Source organism: Cavia porcellus, unplaced genomic scaffold (assembly GCF_034190915.1).
Source record: "Cavia porcellus strain 051 isolate PalLab524CR breed Dunkin Hartley unplaced genomic scaffold, mCavPor4.1 scaffold_25, whole genome shotgun sequence".
In the NCBI taxonomy this organism is placed as follows: Eukaryota; Metazoa; Chordata; class Mammalia; order Rodentia; family Caviidae; genus Cavia; species Cavia porcellus.
In genome coordinates, this window is record NW_026947508.1 from 45,605,766 (window position 1) to 45,630,909 (window position 25,144).

Below are 25,144 nucleotides of genomic sequence, written 5' to 3' on the forward strand. Positions count from 1 at the left end.
AAAGAATGAACAAAAGGAATGTGGAAAATCTAATTCATCCAAGGTAGTAAATGCAAAGCACACATTTCTTAACAGGAACCTCAGAGCAGCTTATGGCACTGTAAAGCACTGGTGAACTCCAATTTGTTAAAAGTATTTGGGAGTGTAGCTCAGTAGTTGTGTTGCCAGCATGAGGTCTTTGATTCCCAGCATGACCAAAGACAAAAATAGAACATATATTTAATTAAACTGCAATTTTTAAAAATTTAAGGATACTTCAGAACCAGAAAACTACAACCTGTCAACTTTCTAAAGACCTCCCTAAGAGCTAGCTCTATGGAACATAATATGAAAACTGGCTTATACAATGTTTAATGTCTCTTCTGACTCTAAAGAGGGTAAGAAAGTGTGAAGGTGAGAAAGTCTTTTGGCATCATCCTTCTCCAATTTGTGTATTTTCAGAAGAAAGGGGGCAGAGAGCTTATTTGAAAAAATAATGACGCCAAAACTTCTCAAATTTGAAGGAAGATACAGATATGTAAGATGCTCACAAACTCCATGTAGGATAAAGCCAAAAGAGACTTATTCAATGTCCACTACTATAAAACTGCTGAAAGACAAAAAAAGAGCACCTTGAAAGCAGCAACAGAAAAATGACTAATCACATAAATGGGATCCTCAAAAAAGCTACCAGTGAATTTCCAAGCAGAGACCTTGGAGGCAATAATAGATACATCATTGTACAGTTTAATCAAGAGCAAAAATGTGGTTGAGGCACAATGAGTGAAAGGATAATGATACAACATTAATATTATGTTATCAGGCCACTGTAAAGCTTTTATTAAATGTAACTTGAAGGAAGAGCCAGTATGGTTTCCTGGCAGATTAGGGTAAAAGAAAAAGGAGCTATACTGGGGGTATAGCTCAGAGATAAAGTGTTTACCCAGCATGTACAAGGCCCTGATTCAATCCCCAGTACTACACCAAAAAAAAAAAAAAACAAAACAAAAAACAACCAACCAACAAAACAAAAAACCCAAAAAACAAAAAATCCACCAAACAAAAAACTCAAGGATGATTCTAAAGGATGATTACACACTCTGGGATTACACACCAATTCAGCAATTTGGCAAGACTCTGCCTCAAAAACAAAATCAACCAAGAAAATACCAGAAAAAGGACTGGGTTTAATTCCTAGTACTACATATATAAGCACATAAACAAACTGCCATAAACAAAGATGAAAGAAGGTTCAAAAAAACAGGTCTGTGAAGGAAGATTAGGTATCTGGAATTAGATAATATTGTGTTAAGATACAGCTATCAGATATTCAAGTGGAAATACAAACTAGAGATTGAATATATAATTTTGGAGCTCAGAAGAGATATGGCTACTGCTCTAAATCATCATACAGATACCATTTAAAGTCATAAAACCAAGTTAAGTTTCCACAGGAACAACAAATGGAGAAAGGGGTAAGACCTACGATATCACAACATTAACACACTGGGAAAAAAGAAAAGTGCAGCCAAGGAGACTGAGACAGAATGAGCAGGAAGGCAGGTGGACCTCACTCAAAAGGAGGTCCATCTATTACAACTCCTTTAACTTTGTGAAAAGTACGTTTTCTTCACATTCCTTGATTTCCTTTATCTTTATGATAATATTAACATCTTCCCACCAGCTTGAACCACCAGTGAGTATCTCATCAAGCAGCTGGTAACTAAGTCATGCATGTACCACCAGTGGTTGAAGCTGCCCAGCAGCAAAACATACCAAATTATGGCCCTGTCATGAACATGTGAATTAGTATCTCACATAGCTGTTTTGAGGAAGAGACTATGTACAGGAAGATGCTCAGCACACTGTGTACTGGAACTCTGTATATGCTCAATATATGGCAGCTGCTATTATGATTCACAACACAAATCTCACAAAAAATTGCAGTCTAGGAATGTGCAGTCCTAGACTGCAATGATTTGTTCTACTATTTTATAGGAAATGAATTGGTAGCTAGAATTTAAGGGAAGATAATGAAGGCATTAGCAATTAGCAACCTTGTACACTACAATTGAAATCTGCCACCTTGGCCTTAGCCTAACTATTTCTGCATGTATAAACTAGCTCTTAATCAAAATATATGTATATCCTTTACCACACTATTTCCTGCCTCCATTCCTAGCTCAGGCTGCTGTTAGTTTCACATATTCTTTCTTTCCATACCTGCTTGCTAGTCCTAATCCATTCTTTCAAAGTGTACCATGAAAGCTGTAACAATTTATCTTTAGTGTGATGTCCTCTTTCTAAATCTTGCAGCTTTAATTAATTCTTGTGGTGCTTAGCACTTTCTTACTGTGGATAATCAAGAGTTAATCATAAATGTATTAACCAATGGATGTGGTGGTGTGCACCTGTAATCTCAGTACTTGAAAGGCTGAGGAAGGACTGCTATGAGTTCGAGGTCAGCCTGGGCTACACAGCAAGACCCTGTTGCAAAAAGAAACAATAACAACCTGGAAAAACAGAGCATCCTATTTCAGTATGATATTCCAGAGAATTGAGATTAGTTTTCTCTAATTTCCCACTCCCCAACATGCTAGATGCTTGTTTTACGTTAATTTTAAATTAATAGTGGGACAGAAGCAGAATTACCTAGTTGAAAAAAAGCTTTTAGACTCCAACAGACCGAAGTCTGATTCTAGCAAATTGGTTTAGCCGGTTTGAATCTAGTGCACTATATAATCTTGATCTAATAACTTAATTACCTGGTCTGCATTCCCTGATGTTTAAAACATTGTAAGAATAAATGAAAAATCAGGTATTATAAAGAGAACAAAAATTGGATGGTAAAACAACACTGAGTGCCACTAACTTTTTAACTTAGGCCAAGATCCCTGAGAATGACTGTGAAGCTATCAAACAACAATATATTTTTTTTAATCGGTACCGGGGATTGAACTCACAACCGCCTGCTTGCAAGGCAGGTGCTTATGCCGCTGAGCTAAATCCCCAACCCCCAACAGCACTTTTTATAAAGCAAAATATTCTTATTTCACAGATACTGGATACAGTACATATTCTAGAAAGATCTTGAACATGAGTAACAAATGAGAAAATAAAGTAGAAAGTGATACACAAACACCTGCCACTATTATTATTGATAGATACTTTGAATGATTATGTAATTTCACAGGTATGATTAATAGGAAAAAAATATCTGGAGAAAAAAGCTTAAAGAAAAGGGTAATTAATAATAGTAAAAATGGTAAATTATTTCATTACCTGAATCACTTGCTGCAATAACAACTGTTCCACCAGGAGCAAAAGGATCATTGTGCGTCAATGTTTCTACCTAAACAAGTTACACAAATCCATTACTGAGAAAGGCAACATTTCACAGGTGGAACATCACTGTCACTGTGAAGAAAATATTCTTTATAGGTTCTAAATTAAGGAACATAAATATTAGGAACAAATGTTTTATCCTATGTTTATTTGCAGTCTTATTAACTTGAAATGATAAAATTTTTAATCTCTTAAAATTGTGAGTTATAACACTCATTCTAACAGGTGCATAAAATATGTATGTCTTAACAGAAAAGTAAATACTGTACTAAGGAAATTTCTAGAAATGAAATGACAGCACTTTATTTGAGAGTATTTATTTTAATTGACACCAATGTTATAAAATTAGCATTCTAGCTTAATTACTTCTGCCAAATAATAATTTAATAGAAAAATTATCTATAGTGAGGTGATCTTCCATATTTCCTAGTACAACAGTCAAAATACTGGCTTGACAAACAGTTACTGACATAACTTGTTTCCAACTGTCACTGTGGCTTCTCTTGATTTTGAAGGAAGGAAAAACATGTCTTATTTTCAGCTACAGCCTACAGATTTGATTTCCTATCACAAAGAAAAAAGAATGCCTATACTGACATCAGATTTAACTTCTGTTACTTCACCATACATTGTGTAACCTCCAGAAAGGGCCACTGGGATAGCAAGAGGAACAGGAGAGAGTGTGTAGCCTAAGAAGGAATAAGTGGCCATAAAATTCTTATGTTCAGTTTGATAATCTCGCAATTTAGCATGCAAAAGTAATTTTCATAATTAAAATTCAGGTGATCAAATATGATAGAATTAATGTTTTAAAATTTTCCTACAAAGTCACATAATTTATCATGAAAATTCTCTCCTACATCAGTAATGAACAAACCCCAATGGTGCTGGTAGCATTTAGCACCTGTACAATGCTACTATATACTAGCTGGGACGCAGGAAATAGCCAGGTTTTTCATTTGTTTGGTTTTGGTTTTTTGCCTTGTTCAAATTATGCCCTTGAGAGAGCAGACACTAAACTTTTTAAAGGAAGTAGAAAGACTTTGGGGAAAGACTTGTGTCTGGACAGAATCAATACTAACTTAAATTCTCTAAACCTTATTTACTTTATCTTAAAAATGGGAATAACATGAACCTTCTAGGATTATTGTATAAGCTATATGAAGTGTACACAAAAAGAGCTGAGCACTATCCATGGACGCAGAAGAGATCAGATAAACTGCAGCTAATGGTATTATATTGCCAATTTAGTTTTTTGTTATTAATCAAGAGATGATAGAAAAGATAGCATTTCTTTTGAAAATAGTTAAAAAAGATAATATGGAACATATTATAGAAAAATTGCATGAGAGGACAGGAACAGTAGGAATTTGTTATTTCTAAATTATGAAGAGCTAATTTGGCTTTCTTATTTTTTAAATGATTAGAATGGACAACAAGAGGACAGAATAGGGCAAGAAGATAATTTAGATTATAGTTGATTTTAGAAGAATTTGGCAAATTAGTACACACTACAAACCAAGTATTGTAGGAAAACAGGGTATCTAGTAGCCTGTGGAAACTACAAATATTTAATTACAGAGATAGCAGTACAGTTTTATATCAATGGAAAATACTAGTTGCTGGCCAAATAGTTCCTTACTGAATACAGTAAGGAAATTATTTAAGGATACCAAAAAGAATTAATTTCTAAGGATGAAATTTTAATCTAAGAATATTAAAAGACAGCATTTTGTTTCAAATACTTCCAGTCAACTCCTTCTGTATCCTTTTATTTATACACATGAAACTATTGCCATAAAAATGAAGTCTTCAAATAAACAAACAACTAAACCACTCATAACTATGGAAATTGAGTGTAAGATATATGGAGGTTTGTTAAAACTGTATTACTCTATGTGAAGTATTTTCAAATATCTGTAATATAGTTTTTTTAAGGTTTCCAAACTAATAAAGCACTTAGTTGTATGACCTTTGGCATGTTAATATTTTTGACTCCTAAGGTCCTGAGTTTTAAAATAAAGATATCAACACCTACCTTGCAAGGTTGATGTGCTTAAAACAATGAATGTAAAACACCGAGAAGTACACAAACTATAGTATATGCTTTATTGAATAGCAACTGTTGTAGGAATCTATGTAGTACTTAAGAGAATCTGACATTTAATGGTAAATTGTATTTCATTATAAGATTAACCGTCTAGATATGTCTATACAAAATAACACAAATGATTTTTCTAAAACATTAATGCTGCTTTTTTTAATGTGAAGATTATGGTTTATCTTAGGGCAGAAATAAGGAAAGGAAAAAAGCAAAGAGAAGTGCTAAGGAGAAAAGGTTTCTTTGAAGAAGAAGAGAAGCTTTGTCCTGTAAGCTGAATGGACCACTGGAAGAACAAGAGGGGCACTTGTGCAGTCAATCGCTGTCACCTTTTTATATCTTCTTTGATAGTTAAGCCAAGTGGTTCCACTTGATATGGTGCTAGAAAATAGCAGGCTCAGGAGCTGCTATTCTGCACCCGTGGTTACCAAGTCCTTTCGTTAGGAGGTCACGCCCAGCTGCTCCAGGACCTGCCATCCCCTAGTCTCTTATTTTATATGAATTGTAATACTATTTCTTTTAAAGTAATTTTCATTCTTTTAATAATATACCAAACATTTCTGAAAACTTAAGACTGGAATAAAGATTTCAAATCATTTCTTTTTAGTATCCCCAAAGGGATATGAATTTGATCCACTGAAGGATGCATTTTTGAACATTGTAAGTCATTCTAGTCAATTCCAATGGGTGATCAAACTGTGAAATACTAGCTTGCAACAAAAACTAGATGGATTGTGATGAGACAGAAATTCTGTTATGGCCTATTAGAAATAATTTAAAGTTGATTCTTTCATCACTGTGTATTTCAAAAATTCACTCACGTCACTTGTTATCCATTCAACTTAACAGTTTCCATCCCCCACTTACCAATGCATTATTGCTGTTGCTGGGTGCACTGAAAGGGTCAGTATCTGAAGCGGCAAAAGGGTCAGTAGAAGACTGCTTGAAGAAACAGTCAGATGCAAAGGGATCTGAACCTTTGAAAGGATCACCACCAAATGGGTCTAAGAAAAGAAACCACAAATGTAAGAGACTAAAAAATTTTTATATTACATTGCCTACTGCCTGACGGCATTATCATTCCCATAATTAAAAGGCATTTTAAATCTACAGAATCTTTGTATTTCACAGATTCCTCTGTAATTTTGATTATCTTTCACCTGCAAAACTTATTTTTTTAATTAGCATGTAACTTCATGGGATTTATATCTTTGGGGATCAAACCTAGGGTCTGGTACATGCTGTGCAAGCTGTCTATCACTGATCTACACCCCTCAGCCCCAGGGATTCAATTGTAAGTCTCCTTATTCTATGCTATCATAACATAAGACAGCAACAAAAGTTCTCTCTATCTGACTTCAAGACTAACAGCCAGAGCTTTGGAACAAGTTTGGGAAGTAAAACTAAACAGTACATAAGATTTACTTTTCTAATAAAAAATTCCAGTAAAGAAATATCTTAAAAACCCCAATGCTTAGTAATTCTTCAGGATGTTTCCTTTACTTTGATTTTTACAAAGAGATTATAATCTTAGGAAAATAAAATGAGGTACTAAGATTATAGTAGTATGTAGATTATGGCTCACCTAACTTTTAGCTAATAAAGAAGAATTTGAGTCAATATTACTGAAAGCAGTAATATTACTTTTCATAAAAGTAATGTTGGGGGGAGAAAAGTAATTCTGGAGTTGGGGCTCAGCTCAATAATAAAATCACTTTTTGTTTGTAAAACAAGGTCTCTCTAAACTTGTGATTCTCCTGCCTCAATCTCCCAAGCAGCTGAGTGATAGAGCATTTCTCTAGGATGCATGAAGCCCTAGGTTCAATCCCCAGCACCAATGCAACATCAAAAAAGTAAAGCTAATAGGTTATTACATAAATTCATCAAAATCTTCCAACTTCTTTTTAAAACTACCATAAAGGAAAACTCATCTCCTATAACTTCCCAACCTGTGATGTCTCATTCTTTTTTTTTTTTTTTGGTCTTTTTCATTTTTACCGGTACCAGGGATCGAACTCACGACTGCCTGCTTGCAAGGCAGGTGCTTATGCCGCTGAGCTAAATCCCCAGCCCGATGTCTCATTCTTAACTACCACATAAACACAATCAAATAAAAGCAATGGTGAAAAATTAGCAATACATGGACCAGCCAGGCTTGATGGCGTGTGTTGCAATCCCAGCACTTGTGGGGCTGAGGCAGGAGGCTCACCATGAGTTTGAGGCCATTCTGGATTACATAAGGGAGTTCAAGGCCAGCTTGAACTAAAGCAAGTCTGTCTCAAAAACAAAACAAATAAACAAAAACAAAAACCCCAAAAAACCCAGAACCTCACCTATTTTCCCAAAAGGATCATCCTTGAAAGGATCACCTGTGATAAGCAGAAATCAAATAACAGTATTTACCATTGTGGCACCATTATTTTAAGGATAACTTTAAAACAAAATCAAAACAAATTTTCTTAGTTTTAGTGACTCCACTCAAAACAAAATTATGAACGCGATCCCCTAACTTACAATATTTAAAACAATAAAGAGTAAAGGCTGACTCAACACACATCATAAAAAAGGCAAATGTGAAATATAACTAGTTATACTTACTCTGATCACGAGAAAAGGTTAGAGAAGGGAGAAAAGGTACAACAGTAAAAATTGTACTTAAAATGTCCACTCTTTACAAAAGTACTGTATGAGTATTACTTTAACTACTTTGCAGAAATGAGGATACTGATTTTCACAGCGGTAAAATAAAAAAACAAGGGGCTGGAGATTTAGCTCAGCGGCATAAGCACCTGCCTTGCAAGCAGGCAGTCATGAGTTCGATCCCCGGTACCGATAAAAATGAAAAAGACAAACCCCCCCCCCAAAAAAAAAATAAAAAAAAAATAAAATAAAACAACAACAACAAAACCCTGAATCGAAGAGTCTAGAGGTAAACTATTATATTTATGGTTATTTGATTTTTGACAAGAAGGCGAAAATACACAACAGTAAAAGTATAGTCTTTTCAACAAATTGTGGTAAGCATTACTACCTCATATCACACACAACACTTACAGCTAAACTTATAAAACTTAGAAGAAAATCAGGAGTAAATCTGTGTGATTTTCAATTAAGTGGTGGTTTCTTACCTATGATACCAAAAGCACAAATAATAGAAGAAAAAATAGAAAAACTGAACTTAACCAAAATTAAGTATTTTGTATTTGACTGCAAAACCTCAAGAATATATCACAGAAAATAAAGGAAATACGTACAAATCATGTATTTGATAGCTGAATTATATTTGCAATATGTAAAGAGCTCTTGTAAGTCAACAATAAAGAGAAAAAAGACCCAATTATGAAGTGGGTATGGCAATTTGATGCTTAACACTGTGTACATTTTCTATGCAGTATGTTTTCATTTCTCCTGAATATATAAAATTATATATATAATTTATATATATATATATATATATATATATATATATAAAATTATATATGTCTATGTTTAATTGGTGGAGGAATTGCCACAGAACTATTTTCCAAAGAGACTGTATCATTTTAAATTCCCACCAGAAGTCTATAGGGGTTGCAATTTCTATACATCTTTCTCAATACTGATCATTACCTATCCTTTTGCTTACAGCTATCCAAGCAGGTATAGAATGGTATCTCACTGTGGGCCTGAATAATGTTGCTGAATATCTTTCTATGTGCTCACTGGCAATTTGTATATTCACTTTAGAGAAATATTTAAATCACTTTGCCTATTTTAATTACAAAGTGTCTGTGGTTGGACATTAAAAGAAAAGTGGCTGATTGCTATTGGGTATGGAGTTTCCTTATGGGGTGATAAAAACTGTGTAAATTAGATATTGGTGATGAATATACTGAAACTATTAAACTGTATGTTTTATCATTATCATCATCATTATTGTTATTTGCAGTGTGCCCAATCTCTAGCAATGGTCTGTAACAGTCATGGCAAACCCATGGCACATGCACTGTTTTTAAGACAAAAGATGATATATTAGATACTATAGTATGAGTTGTTTTTTCTAACTTAAAACCTCAGCACTGAGGTTCAATTGAAATTATATCATTTTGGGTTGCCGTTTGGGCACCTATCTCTGAAAGGTTCACCATTACTGGCCTATAACACACATCTCTTTCCTTAGGTCTCTATTCTTAAGGAGAAATATACTATTAATTAGGGTCTTGTAAGCATAATCTAAGGCTAAATCCTACGATTTGTTGTCTGTGGAGGATAAATACTAGCAAATCAAAAACTGTAAATTCTTACTTTTACCTGGTGTAGGAAGTATGCTCTCAAAATTGAAGCCCTAGTCTTTAAACAATCTATACATTAAAGAGCCTTTTTGGGTAAACATATAAAAAGATACTTACTGCCAACAAAAGGATCAGACTGGAAAAAATCCAAGTTTGAATCTGCAACTGGATCTGTCAGTGAACTTGGTTCTACATTAAATGGATCTTCCTAAAAATATTTTTAAATTGAAAAAATAATTTAGGAACCAAAGTCTTAAAGAGCAACATTTTAAAATAATTTACATTTAGATCAGACTCATGCTTTGAAAATTGAAAAAATACTTTTTGTAGTTATAGAGAATCCTTAATAGATTAGTGCTAAGAATATTTACATAGGGGCTGGGGATTTAGCTCAGCGGCATAAGCGCCTGCCTTGTAAGCAGGCAGTTGTGAGTTCGGTCCCTAGTACCGGTAAAAAGGAAAAAGACACACACACAAAAAAAGAATATTTACATATAAAATTATTTTTACCTCTTTTACATGTCTGCCATTGTCAACTTCAGGACAAACCTTTTCATTAACAGTTATAGTCACCACTTCATTTTCATCAGTCACATCAGAAGATTGTATTTCAGGACTACTTCTTGCCTATTAAAACATACACACACAGACATTATTTGGCACAAGTGATGCTGAGAATCAAAGCCAGGACCTCAAGCATGCTAAGTGCATACTCTAACACTAAGCAATATCCTCTGTCTTGCCTCTGTGAATACTACATAGAATAACAATATTCTTTTCTATTTAGTGAAACTGACAAAGGAAAACCAAAAACTATTAAAAATAAGAAAAAGACAAGCACAATGATTCACTGAATGATTTCTTCCCTATAATCATTTTCTCCCCCCTGGTACTGGAAACTGAACTCAGGACCTCATGCTTGCCAGGCCTTACCTATATAATCTTTTCTTCAGGAAAATGGTGTCACCAAACATTAAAGTCACTGAGCCACAAGCTATCAGGTCACCTTTAACTACCCCCCTTTTGATTATTACTCTGGCTAGAAAATGACTCCAAATCCTACTAAGTCTGCTTCTTGACCTTTTTCTCACTTTCTTATCTACTCTATCCTCACTGTCACTATTGTTCATTTACCATATAACCATCTCTGGTCCAGATTTCTGTGGTAGCTTTCCTGCATCTAAGGTATACCTTTATAGCAACCAAGGTTAATAGTTCTAAAGGCTGAATCTTTCCATGACCCCTTGGGTTAAAAGTTTTCCAATGGCTATTCACTGGCTCTTTGATAAATCATAAGTAAAAAGGTTTAAAAAGTGAGGCAATCTCCATCTCATACTATGCTAATATGTTTGAGGGAAAACCCTGTGATCTGCCTTTTGTGCTTAAAAAGATATTAATATATCTGAATGCACTAAATATAATGAAGTCTACAAATTTTTAAGCTTTAATACCCCTCAAATGTGTTTCTCATCCTTTCTCCTGTAACTACTTAAATTTTAAGCTAAAACAACTCTCATACAAACTATCTCAGTGGCCTCTAAACATATTTCTATGTGTACAGCTGTGCTTTCCAAGTCATTTCCAACGTTTCTGAAAGGTAAACTTAATCTTAAAATCACCTAAAATTTTCCAATGGCTTCTTCCTGCAGTAAACCTTTTTTTAAAAATTTTTTGTCTTATTCATTTTTATCAGTACTGGGGATTGAACTCACGACCGCCTGCTTGCAAGGCAGGTGCTTATGCCGCTGAGCTAAATCCCCAGCCCTTCCTGCAGTAAACCTTTATCACAGTGTCACACTGCCAGATTATATGCTGCTTCTGTCTCCACAGGCCTCACACACACGTAACACTGTACTTCTACACATAGCTGGCATGCTCTAATAACTGGTAAAATAGGGCAGGCCCCATGACATGATACCTCTCAGCAGGTCCCACGCCCTACAGATTCTACCACCTCCCTGGAGTACCACATCCTGTGGATCAAGTGTCTAATGCATGCACATTTTAGGGCCACTGATTTAAACCACAAAGTAATCTATTCACATAATGGAATACTGCCCAGCTATAAAATCGAATGACTGTTTCATGCTACGAGGCTGACCCTATGGGCGGGAGATACAGCTCAGTAGCCTGGCAAGCACAAGGTCCTGAGTTCGAATCCTAGGTTTTTTCCCCTCACAAAAAAAAATCAAAAACAAAAACAAAGAAAACTCGATAACCCTACAAAACATGATACACATTATGCAAAAGAAGCCAGTCATTAAAAACCCTAATAAATAAAAGGTAAAATGAATGCCCTCAACATTATGAAATAAAGAATTACTTTTCACTTAGGGGAGAATATTATTTTATTTTACTTTTTGGGGGAAGGGTACCTGGAATTGAATTCAGTGGGGGAATGAATACTTTAAGAATTTGTTTCTAGTAGTCAGCCTGTCTCTCCTTCTTCTTCTTCTTCTTCTAATAGTTTTGTTTTTTAAGGACAGGGCCTTACTACATAGCCCAAGCCAGTCTTGAATTAATTATGTAGCATACACTGGCCTCAAACTCAAGATCCTTTTGCCTTGCTCTCCTGAGGCCAAGTATGTGCCACCATGCTTGGCTTTTTTTGTTTTTGTTTTGTGGTGCTGAAGACTGAAGCCAAGGCCCCACAGACTATTATCACTGAAGTTGTACTTCTGGCTCTTAAAAAAAAAACTTTAAAAAAGTTATTAGCTAAAGTGCAGGAGCAAGTGCCTATTGTTCTAGCAACTTAGGTGACTCAGGCAGGAGGAGTATCATTTGAGCCCAGAAATTCAAGACCAGGCTGTGAAACAGTGAAATCTCCAGAAAATAAGAAGCTATTTTCTATAGAAAGTATTTTAAGCAGCATTTATAAAAAATAAACCAGGTAAAATTCAATTTTAACACTAGTTAAAACTGTTAGTTACTAGATCAGGATTTACTCTCTGCCTTTAAGAAAGAAATTGCAAGTATATTCAGATAAGGCCTAGTAACATAATTATATTAGGTATATGCCAGAAGTTTGATTCATATTGAACTTTTTTTCTGAAGTTGATTATGAGGGACATGAAACTATTAGACTCACTGGAGACTCCTGGTGTATGGGCTCAGACTCTAGGTTGCTTTGGCCTTCAGTAGGTTCATTAAGGTTGGTTGCTTCACTGCTGCTAGTGCTGAGGCTGCAGTAATCTGTAGCGCCATTTACGAGAACACTATGTGGACTACTGCGCCAATTTGATTGATTACTATGGTTTTCCAGATCTTTCATTTCCATCAGTCTCATGTGCATCTGTCAACCAAAGTAGAAATATAAAACAATCTATTACCAGAAGGGCGCACAATATAAAAATAACCATACCCCTAGACACTGTCAAGGATAAATTTTCTTCCTGCCAGGAGAATCTTCTGGGAATACATCATGACCCAGAGGAAAGATTCAGTAATCCTTTCTGATAGGTTATCTTGAAATTACAATATACATGCATTTGTTTTTGTACATCTTTTGAAATTTCCAAGAATTCTGATTCAGGTATCTGAAAACTGGCAGTCCTTTAGGGTATAACTGGAAAAAGAAGAGCAAGGGTACGAACAGGAAAGGACAGAGAGAAGAGAAATTCTGTGATGAAGCTTTAGGAGAGATACTAAGTTGTGGGAGAGTCCATAGGCTTTGGAACCATTCACACCTGAGAAAAGGGGAGCAAAGACAAAGGTAAAATGGGTCACTGTTTTATTTCTAGCACTATGTTAATAGATGAGAGTTCTAGAAAGTATTCACTAAACCTAAGCTATGCCAAGCATAATAAATAAAAGACACTCAGTTTTTTTTTAACCCCACTATCCAAAGGAATTTATACTCCTGAAACAATAAGGAATCTACTTTTCCAGATGATTGTTTTGTGGCTCTTGAAAGAACACTTTAAAACACAAAACTATACGTAAATGAAGAATGATTTGTGTGGACAAGTGTCAAACAGTGCAGTAACAACTATCATAGCAGGTAAGTTTTTCTAGCATTTTGTCTTCTATTCCTTTCCTACTAATTTACTGTATTTTTAAAAAGTTAAAAATCTTGAACTCTTTTAGGATAGAGACTACAAATTTTGTTAGTGATATGTCTAAAAGCTTTGAAATCTGTGCTACTTACATTGTTTTCTTCTGATCTGTTTTGTTCTATTTTGTTATGGTTTGTTTTACCCTCTTTTTTTAAAAAAAGTGTATATATCTCTAATGTAAACTACAATGATGACTGCCATAAGTGTTTAATATATATTCACTGAGTAAACTCTAGTACTGTGCTTATGAATTTAAACAGTAGGCATAAATAATCATAGACATATCAACCAAGCTGCATTGTACTTTCAATTATATTTATATATATAATTTTAAAGAGGATAAAACCAAGGAAAATAAAACAGAATAAAACCAATCAAAAATAAAATATAAGTGATACAGAGTTTCAAAACCTTACAAAACCAACAACAGTTACTATAATGCCTTTTGTTGTCTTCAAAATAGCTGCAGATACTTTCGGACATAGTAAAAATGGAACAGAACAGAATAGAATAGAAACAATAAAGCCAAAACAGTGAATGCAATAAAGGACTTCAAAAGCAAGCCACTAGAAATCCAAAATGGCTACCATAATATGTCTTGCTATCTTTCAAATAGCTGCTCCTGCCACCAGATTTAACATAATCAAACAAAACAAAGAGAGTAAAACCAAACCCAACAAAACAATGAAAATCTGCTTCCTGGCCTGGACTGCTTCAGGCCAGAGGCGTGGATCTCTTCCCCCAACACAGTCTGGGAATGGTGCAGACTGAGAGAGGCTTGGGTGAGGCTATCCTCACTGTGGCAGCAGCCAGCAGATGGAACTGCTTTCTAGGCAGAGATCACCTCCTGGTGAGGCCCCTGGTTCTCTTTCCTGGCAGTCCTTGAATGGCACAGTCTCACAGAGAGAGGCTGGGATATGGCTGTCCCCACTCTGGCAGTAGCTAGTACACAGCGCTGCTTCCTAGGCAGGGATCACCTCCTGATGAAGCCCCTGGTTCTCTCCCCCACAGTCTGCAAATGGCACAGACTCCCAGAGACAGGCTTGGGTGTGTCTCCAAACTGCATTGTACTTTGTGGTTAAAGAAAATACATATTTGTAACATAGCATAAACCCTGTATATAAACTTTTATTTTTTACTTGAACCCACAAATGAAATCTAGTAAGTGTATATGTATGTACTTGGCTAAGTCTTTATGTGTATATGTATCTAACAACACACATATACAGTGTAGATTTTATAATACACACAAAACATATATACACAATGGTGAAATAAATTTCATGAAATATGTACTTTTACTACACAGAATGCACACTGATATTTCTTACTGCTCACTCCCCGCCTTTTGTAGCACTAGGGATCAAATCAAGGGCCTCATGGATGCTAGGGTAAGTGTTCTACCACTGAGCTACACTCTTATTCCTCTTAATTTTTTTAAATAAAATTTTATTATGAGCATAAATCAACTGAACGTTCTACTGCAACTTTAAAAATCTTGAAACTAAAGATTACCCTGAAGCATGAAAAGGAAGTATCTAAATATCAAAACTAAAGATCGACATTTTGTATTATAATGCCTGAGACAGTGAAGAGGATCTTGACCAAAATGAGGCTTTTATATGGCTCACAAATACTACTTTATTTTCTTAATAATGATTTATAACATCCAGAGTGCTTTATTCTTTTTTAAAAACTTATAAAATTTTGTCTTTTGAGACAGGGTCTTGTTATACAGTTCAGGTTGGCCTTGAGCTCACTTTGTAGCCCAGGCTGGTCTCAAACTTGAAATAATCCTCCTGCCTGAGCCTCTCAAGTGCTGGGATTATAGCATGTGCCATCACTCCCAGCTAACCTTTCTTCTTTACTTATGTTTGTGCTTTCTTCTGAAAGATGTCCCCTAGCCAGAGACACAGTTCAGTAGCATAGTGTCTGCCTGGCAAGCACTAGGTCCCGAGTTTGATTCCCAGTAGCGACCGCCCCCCCAATGAAAGATGTCTCCTTTCAAAGAATGAAAAATAAAAAAATTATAGCTTGGTAGAAACTATTAATAAGTTATTTATCTGATAAAGGTCATACTCAGAACATGCAGTCTCTTATTTAATAATGAGACAAATGACTGTTTTTTAAATGAGCAAAAGATATAAACAGACATTTCATCCAAGAAGATAAACAAATAGCTAATAAGCATGTAAAAAGATACTACTCAATAAACGACAAGTGATGACTCTACATTTGAGAAATGCAAATTAAACACTATGTGATACCACTTTCCACCTACTCAAATGACTATAAATGTACTGGTGAGAATGTGAAGAAACTCCAACGCTCATAATATTGTTGGAGGAAATATAAAGTGGTACAGCCTCTTTGGAAAATATTCTGATAATGCAAAGTTAAAAAGAAATGTAAATATAACTTTACAAGATGATCAACTGAGAGTACGACTGAAGAATGAGTATAAAAAAAAAAAAAAACCTAAAAAAAACCCCCAAAACCCTTGTGACTACGATAGTAGGTAAATTCTACCTTGACAGAACAGCTTTTTGAAAATCCAAAGAAAACCATTTTAAGGAATTTATCTGGTAGCACTCCTACTAGGGTAACATCTGTCTTAGGTGTATCCAAATTGCCTGTGTATCTTTTTTTTTTTTTTGGTAGCAGGGATTGAACTCATGACCTAGTACTTGCCAGGCAGGCATTTATGCCGCTTAGCTAAACCTTCAGCCCCAGCCTGTGTATCATTAACAATACTGTGGCCCATGGTTGAGAACTGGGTGCTTGGCCTATTATACTGCAGCCTCCCCTCCCAAATTAACTGAAGTGACTAGATCTTGGGACAGAGACAAAGGCCTATAGTTAGTCAGACCAAGAATGCACCAATGAAAAGCAGACAGTAACTATAAAGAAGTCTCCATATTACCAACAAAGTTTTTCCACTATAATCAACCCACATAAACAGCTTTCCTACCACAAAAAGAACAAAAGCCAACAACAAAAGAAACATAAGACAAGGCAACCGAATACCTCCCAAAACTCTCAAATCCCTCAAAGCAGATCCATGGGACATCAATGGAAATGAAAAAAAAAAAAAAAATCACACAGTAGGGCCAGGGATTTAGCTCGGTAGCACAAGCGCCTGCCTGGCAAGTGCTGAGGTACAAAAAAAAGAAATCACACAATTGACTTACATTGAAACAATGTGATTAAAAAAAAAAAAAAAACATCAGGGGGCTGGAGGTTTAGCTCAGTGGCATAAGTGCCTGCCTTGCAAGCAGGCAGTCTTGAGTTCGATCCCCAGTACCGATAAAAAGGAAAAAGACAAAAAAAAAAAAAAAAAACCAGATCAGTAAGATACTTGGCCAGCTCACAGAATACAAAAGTCAAAATCCCACAAGTTCAGGGGCTGTGAGAGAAAAGTAACTTATAAAGCTAAACCCACTAGCATTACAGCAGACTTCTCAACACAAAGAATAAGGGCCAGGAAAGCTTGAAATGAAATGTTTCAAGCCTGAAAAGAAACAACTTCTAGCCCAGACTGATATATTCTGCAAAACTATCTTCCAAAACTGAAGGACAAATAAAGCTTTTCCATGACAGGGAGAATCTTAAGAAATTCATGACCACACTTATACAAACTCCAAAAACTTCTCAAGTATATCCTAGAAAGAGACAATGAAGCAAATAATACCAAAATACCTCTAAGAATAAATATTCCAGGCAGGGTAAGCAGTTAAGAAAAGGAGGAAATGGCTGGTCCGATGGCAGTGGGTTATCAGAACTTATTAACATTAGTGTCACTAAAGTTGGTATACCACCCCCCCACTGCTAAATTTGACTGGCTTTAAAAAAAAAAAAAGAAAAGGAGGAAATAAAGGTAGGTGTGTGTGTGTGTGTGTGTGTGTGTGTGTGTGTGTGCATGCGCACACGCGCAACAGGAAAATAATGCAGCAACTGGAGTGAGTACTTTTCAGTAATAATACAATGTGAATGATCTCAGTTCCCCAATCAAAAGACACAGACTGCCTCAATGGATCAAAAAACAAAACCTAATAGCATGCTGTATACAAGAAACATTTAATCCAAAAAGAAATTCACAGACTAAAAAAATCAAACGATAGAAAACAATATTTCATGCTAACGAACTGAAGACAAGCACAAATATTTTCAGAGAAAGTGGTCTTCAAGCCAAAACTGATCAGAAGAGGCAAAGAAGGTCACTACACACTGGCTAAAGAAACAACTCACCAGGAAGAGATAACAACTATCAATAAATACACACCAAATACCAATGCTGGATACATAGTCTACCACTGAGCTACAGCCTCAGCCTCATCAAACACCAGTGCATGCAATTTCACAAAACAAAAGCTACTGGACATGAAAGATCAGATAAAAATCAATACAATTACAGAGGTTGAAGTTAATACCCAACTGTCACAATTAAGGCAGATCAACTAGAAAAAATGTCAACAAAAAGCTACCAGAGTTGAACAAAACCTCTGAACAAATGGACTTAACAGATACAGTAATTACAGCATTCTACCCAACAACACAATACACAATCTTCTCACTAGCTCATAGAATGTTTTCCAAAATATACCAAATACAGTCTTATAAAACATACTTAAATACAAAACAAATCTAAATAAGCTCATGTATAGTCAACTCAGAGCAATGAAACAAAATTAGTGGCAAAAGAAACAACAAAAATTATGCAAATACATGGAAATTAAGTAACATATTCCTGAATAGTCAGTGGGTTACAGAAGAAATCAAAGAAGAAATTAAACAATTTCAAGAATCAAACAATATGATGTCAGTGCACCTAGGAGGGAAGTGAATTACCCACACCAAAAAAACAAAAACAGAGAAAGCCCAAATCAATAACTTAATAATGTACCTCAAGGTCCTAGAAAAGCAAGAACAATCCAAAACCAAAGGTAGTAAAAGAAAGAAAAATATAAAGCTCAAATAAGCAACCCAGTGATGTACCCCAGGTTCTTAGACAAATGAGTTCAATACAAATCCAAAGGTAGTCTTGTAGTCAGGGGTTACAAGGAAAACAATTAAATGCAGGACACAGAATTCCTAGGATATTTTATGATGGTCACCCAGAGTTAAATACAAGAAAGTGTAGGAAATCTGTTCACAACACTAAAACCTAGAAAATCCAGCCAAGGGCCTGGATACCTCAGCAATGTCCTGAATGAGTCCAGTGGATGACTTAGAGCCCACAACAATGACTCATGCAAGTAAGTCTGTTTTATGGATCTGCGCTGAGAAGGCCCAAATGTCAGTGGTGGAAGCTATAAAGTCTATGCCAGCTGGATGAAGATCTGTGCCAGTAGGCTGAGAGTTTTATACTGGCACCAAAAGCAACGCTCAAAGTAAAGACCAGGACTTCCCTGAAAAGCACCGATAGCCATCCTCAACAACAAAGAGGTCCCGGGCTCCTCCAATGATGAGAACAGTTGAGTACATGTCAGGAAGCTAGAATACCAAGCTTCTCCTCAAGATTAAACAGCACAAATTGTCCCCTCCAGATCAAGGAAGCAATGCTTAATATAAGGACCAGAGAGCTCCTCTAAAGCGAACTGTAGCCACTCTTGGTGACAAGGTTCGGAGCTCCTCCAATGAGAATGGTTGAATTCATATAGGGGAAGCAAATCATGATGAACTTCTCCAGGAGAACCAATGGCTCCAAATAATGACATTTAGGAGAACCACAATGTCCAACTCTTCCTGTCCATGTCTCTTTTTATGCTTGCAAATTTCTTCAGGTAGGCCGCCTACATGCAACACCATGTTGATTTAATTCAGCTGGTATTAAGTTGACTACCAGTTTTTTAATCCATAATAATCCACCTGTCATGGTTTGTGTTTGGGTAGGCCCCCAAGCCTTATGCAGTCATGTAGATGGCTGAATCTAGCGTTTTGTAACTCGTCTGTTGTCTAGCACTAGGATTGGTGGTGTGAGTGCAGCACATGCCAGGGGTGGTAGCTGGTATACTATATGAGGGAGGGAAGAAGGCGTGCCTTTCCCTCTTTTGCCCCTTCGCTCGTCATTTGCAGTTGCAGTGAATAGCTGCCCCTCAGCCATGCCATCCTGCCTTGGAACCAAATGGATATGGACTGAAACCTCCAAAACCTGTGAGCTAAATAAACCTTCCCTTGCTTCACTTTGGGCATCAGAAAGTAACCAAGACAGGAAATTTTACAGAGCAGAGCAGAAATTAATGAAATTGAGACTGAAAACCAATATAAAGAATCAATGAACTAAAGAGATGGTTCTTTGAAAGAACAAACAAAATAGACAAACTTTTAGTCAACCTCACCAAAAAAAGGGAGTGGAGACCCAAATCAGTGTAATTACAAATGAAAAAGGCAAAATCACAACAGACATAACTGAAATCCAGAAGATTATTTAACTACTTTGAAAATCTGTTCTCCAATCAATTAAAGGATCTAGAAGAAATGGATAAATATTTCTGGATAAATATGAAACCAAAACTGAACCAAGAATATAGAAAAATTCTGAAGAACCCAGTAACAGGAAATGAAATTAAAACAAAACAAAATAATCACCAACTCAGAAAATTCCAGGATCCACTAGATTCACTCCTGCATCCTACAAGAACTTTAGAAAAGATATAATGCCAGTATTCCTCAAACTAACAAGGTTCACTTGTGGCCTGAACCACATGTGGTAACATGCATGACTATATTGCTTCTACCACCAGTGGTATGAGTCACCCAAAGGACAGTCATAAATGTATAATTGGTGGCTGAGACTGGTAGGAATATGCCAATGAAATTGAAGGGGAAAGGGTACTCCCAAAATAATTCCAGCAAGCTAGCTCACAACACCTGATTCCAAAACCTGGCAAGAACTCAACTCAGCTGAAACACAGAACTAGAGAACTAAAAAACAAACTAGAAGCTAATTTCTTTGAAAAACAGATATGCAAAATCTTCAAGACACAGGCAAACAGAATGCAATGAATGCTCAAAAAAATCATACATCACAACCAATCAGATGTCATACTGGAGATGCAAAGATGGTTCCATATTTGCAAATCAAGAAATGTACTACATGACACAAACAGAAACAAGGACAAAAATCACATCATCTATCAACATATGTAGAAAACGCCCTTGACAAAATCCTATGTCCATTCGTGATAAAAATCTTAAAAGAAAATAGGCATAGAGGACCTTATCTCAAATTGATAAAAGTGATTTATGAAAAACCTACCTAATAATACCATATTAAATGGGGAAAAGCTGAAAGCTTGCCCTCTAAAATTAGGAACAAGACAAGGATATCCGCTATCACCATTCCAGTTCAGAACATTACTCAAAGTATCAGCCACAGTAATCAGGCAAGAGAAAGAAAAAAATAAAAAAGGGCATCGGATAGGAAAGGAAGAAACTGAATTATTATTATTTGCAAATCACATGATCTTCTACATAGAAGACCAAAAAATTCCACCCTTGACTCCCCAGAATTATTAACCAAATTTAATAATGCAGCAGGTTACAAAAATCAATTCACAAATATCTATAGCATTCCTCCACACCAATAGTGAATTCACAGAGAATGAGATTAAGAGACTACCATTCACGTGAGTTCGATCCCTGGTACCAATAAAAACGAAAAAAAGACAAAAAAAAGAGAGACTACCATTCACAATAACATTAAAAAATAAATACTTAGGAATTAACTTTATCAAGAAAGTGAAAGACCTCTACAAATAAAAACTATGGTACTCAGGGGCCAGGGATTTAGCTCAGTAGCATAAGTGCCTGCCTGGCAAGTGTGAGGTTGTAAGTTTGATCTCCGGTACCAAAACAAAAATAAAAACAACAACAACAACAACAACAACAACAAACTATGTTACTCAGAAAAAGACCTTGAGGATATCAGAAAATGAAAAGATACAGCATCCCTGTTCCAAGATAAGAACCAATATTAGCAAACGGGCCATACTTCCAAATTAAAACACAGACTTAATGCAACCCCATCCAACAGCATGCTTCTCCAAACTAAAGAAAACAATCCTAAAATTCATATGGAACCAGAAAAGACCCAAAACCAACCTCAGGCAACAAGAGCAAAGACAAAAGAAACAATGCTGGATTCCACGTTGTATTACAAAGCTGCAGTAATAAAACCAGTATTATACTAGCACAAAAAAAGGCATGTGGATCAATGAAACAGAACACAGGATATAGAAACAATTCCAGACACATTCAGCCACCTAATTTTTGAGAAGTGGACCATAAACCTATGCAGAGGAAAGACAGCCCCTTTAACAAAACATGCTGGGAAAACTGGTGATCCACAGGAGAATGAATCTATATCTGTCTCCATGTACTAAACTATATTCAAAATGGATCAAACAAATATTAAATTAGAAAGATTTAATCTGCTGGAAGATAAAATAGATAAAACTCTTGAAGTCATATGTTTAGGCAAGACTCTGAACAGGAAACCCCAATTGCACAAGAAATAACAAATGGGATTACATCAAATTTAAAATCTGCACAGCAAAGGAAACAACAAATAGAATAAAGAAGTTACAGAATGAGAAAAAAAATTTTTGCCATCACTCCTGAGGACTTATATCTACTATATAAATAAGTAAAAAATAAAAATAAAAAAACCAGACTCCTTCCAAATAAAACATCCTATCAAAAAATGGCCAATTAGCCAGGTGTGGTGGCACCTGTAATCCTAGCACTTGAGAGGCTGAGGCAGGTGGATTGTTGAAAGTTTGATACCAGCCTGGGCTACAAAGTGAGCACAAGGCCAGCCTGAACTGCACAGCAAGACCCTGTCTCAAAAAGAGAAAACAAACAAAAATGGTCAACTAAAATGAACTGGGATTTAGCTCAGTAGCATAAGTGCCTGAGATACTTCTCAGAAGTATAAATGGGGACTTCTGGGAAGATGGCAGAGCAGTAAGTTGCAGACAGAACAGCCTTTCTGAGAGTTACTGTCCAGATGCTGGAAAAGACAAGAAGGTGAGGAGTGGGTTCTCTGGAGCCAGGAAGAATCTGAAGTGCAAACGGAAGCCACAGAGAGAGTGAAATGGAAAACTTCAATGAAAAACAAGGCAGTAGCTGGTGGCACCTTTGCCAGGAGACAGGACTCACTACATGAGGGCAGCTGTTTGAACCTTGGGACCCACAGTCACAGTGCCAGTGTTGGCTGGCATTGCCAAAGGCCTCTGCAGAGAGATGCAGCAGTAAGGGGAGCAGCAGACATGGAGGACTGCACTGGCTGGCAGTGAGTGCACCGGACTTAGTCCTCCAGAGGCGAGAACAACTTTCTGAGAGCCATCTTGGTGATGGGCCCGCTGACAACTCTGACCTACTGATGGCTTCCTCTACGATCTCCTAGCTAGACACAGACCTGTGGAAATTGCTTGCACTGCAGTTAGCCCAAAGAGTCTGGTCTTGGGGCAGGCCCAATAGGATTATCTACTACTCTGACATAAAGCAACTGTTGGCTTGCTGGGATAGAGTGGCACGATTCAGGACTCTGTCTCCACAGGCTGTCTACTAGTGAAACCAGAGAGAATACAGAAAGTGGACTGTTGCTCTTTTTCTTTTTTGTTTCTTTTTTCTTTCTTCTACATTGTTTATGCACTATAGAGGTGAAAGTAGTTCCTAACCACCTTGTGGCTATGGTTCTGTTCTATTCTTCCTTTTACCTTTTCCATCTCTCTTTTTCTTCAGTCTTCTGCACCAGTTTCTCCAACATGGATGATCCCTCTTTGTCCTCCAACATTCTTCTACTCTCTTTTGCTTTTTGCATTTCTCTATTTCCTCTTTAATCCATTTTAATTTTTTAAATCCGAGGGCAAAATTGATACATTACAGACTTATATATTGCACGTAATTATCTGGATTGTTTTACATTTTGTTCTATGGTCCACTTCCTACGGTTAAAAATGGCAAACTAAGGGTTAGCTTGGTTTGTTGCTTTCTAAGTTGTGTGTAATGCTATTGGTACTGCTATAGCCAAAACTGACATAACTGTTCTAAATAGCTATTAGTCCTGCTAATCCATGACTGAGATTAACTAAGGGTCACAGAAAATACGGTGGCACAGCGCCAAAAAAACAGAGACTAGGCCAAACAAGCAACAACTTCTCATTGCCAACAAACTGAAGATGTAAGATTTTCCAACAGATGCCAAACCCAAAAACCAGCTACACCTGGAAGATACCTGAGAGAAATAATTATCAGCTAAGGGTCCTAAATACCATCAATAAAACAACCCACCACAGGCAATTTGCAATGATCACCCAGGAATTAAACTAAAAAAAGAGAAAACAAAATGAGAGGACACTTCATCGAAGACAAATCCAGGAGGCAATGAGGTAGGACAATACAAAAGCCCACCATGTCTCTCTGAAGTGGAAATTACTCTAGAAAAAAAATAAAATCAGAAATAATCTCTCGAATAATTACGGAGATTACCAAAATATACACCATGCTTAGTGACATTAGGGCAGATACAGAAAAAAAAATAGATATTAAGAAAATTATGGAAGCTCAGCATAGCAAAGAAATGGAATCCATCAAGCAGATATTCAAAAGAATAAAAACTCCACTGAAAATATTCAAAGCACATTAGGCAAATGTGAGAGCAGAATCTCAGGTATTGAAGATGGGCTTGCAGTTAGTGACCAGTAAAATTCTCAAAAATAGCAAGGAACCATAAGAAAACAATCCAGGAACTGCTAGATGAGAGAGACACAGAAGAATAACTTAAGACTAACTGCAATCAATGAAAAAGCAGGAGTTACCACAAATGACATTAAAAAAAAAATGTTCACAGACATCATGACAGGAAACTTTCCCAGAAGAGAAAAAGAATTTGACATGTAGATAAACAAGGCACATACAACTCCCATAGCAATGATCAAAAATATCTACAGCTAGGCATATCATAGTCAAGATTCTAGAAATTCAACAGAAGAACAGAATCCTAAAAGCTGTTAGATAAAAAAACTAATCACGTATAAAGGAAAGCCCATCAGAATTACAGCTGAGTTTTCAGCACAAACTCTCAAGCCAAGGAGAGCTTGCAGTGAAATACTCCAAATTCTAAAGGAAAACAACTTTCAACTCAGACTGATGTACCCCACAAAACTATCTTCCAAAATTGGTGGAAAAATAAGATACTTCCATGACAAAGAATATCTCAGGAAATTTATGACCATCAAACCAGCACTCCAAAATGTTCTGAAGGACATTTTAGAAAAAGATATTAAGGACTACAACTCCATGAACCCCAACAGAAGGAATCCACCAGAGAAGGCAAACAAAGGGAGGGGCAAACAGAAGCGGGGAGCCACAAACATGAAAACAGCATG

General features: G+C 36.2%; 1 protein-coding gene across 5 annotated transcripts in view; it reads right to left on the reverse strand.

Annotated features, from left to right (window-relative positions):
- The window catches only part of Eps15 (epidermal growth factor receptor pathway substrate 15), a 170,439-nt gene that overhangs the window by 17,942 nt on the left and 127,353 nt on the right, over positions 1 to 25,144 (reverse strand). For 3 of the 5 annotated variants that reach the window (XM_003463059.5, XM_063236498.1, XM_005000520.4), the window contains 6 exons: positions 12,785 to 12,988; positions 10,207 to 10,323; positions 9,814 to 9,904; positions 7,759 to 7,794; positions 6,293 to 6,429; positions 3,262 to 3,331 (listed from right to left, as the gene is read on the reverse strand). In XM_003463059.5, the coding sequence (XP_003463107.2) occupies positions 3,262 to 3,331; positions 6,293 to 6,429; positions 7,759 to 7,794; positions 9,814 to 9,904; positions 10,207 to 10,323; positions 12,785 to 12,988 (655 nt within the window). The remainder of the gene's footprint in view (positions 1 to 3,261; positions 3,332 to 6,292; positions 6,430 to 7,758; positions 7,795 to 9,813; positions 9,905 to 10,206; positions 10,324 to 12,784; positions 12,989 to 25,144) is intronic. The other 2 variants (XM_023562055.2, XM_023562054.2) reach the window with 2 other exon arrangements.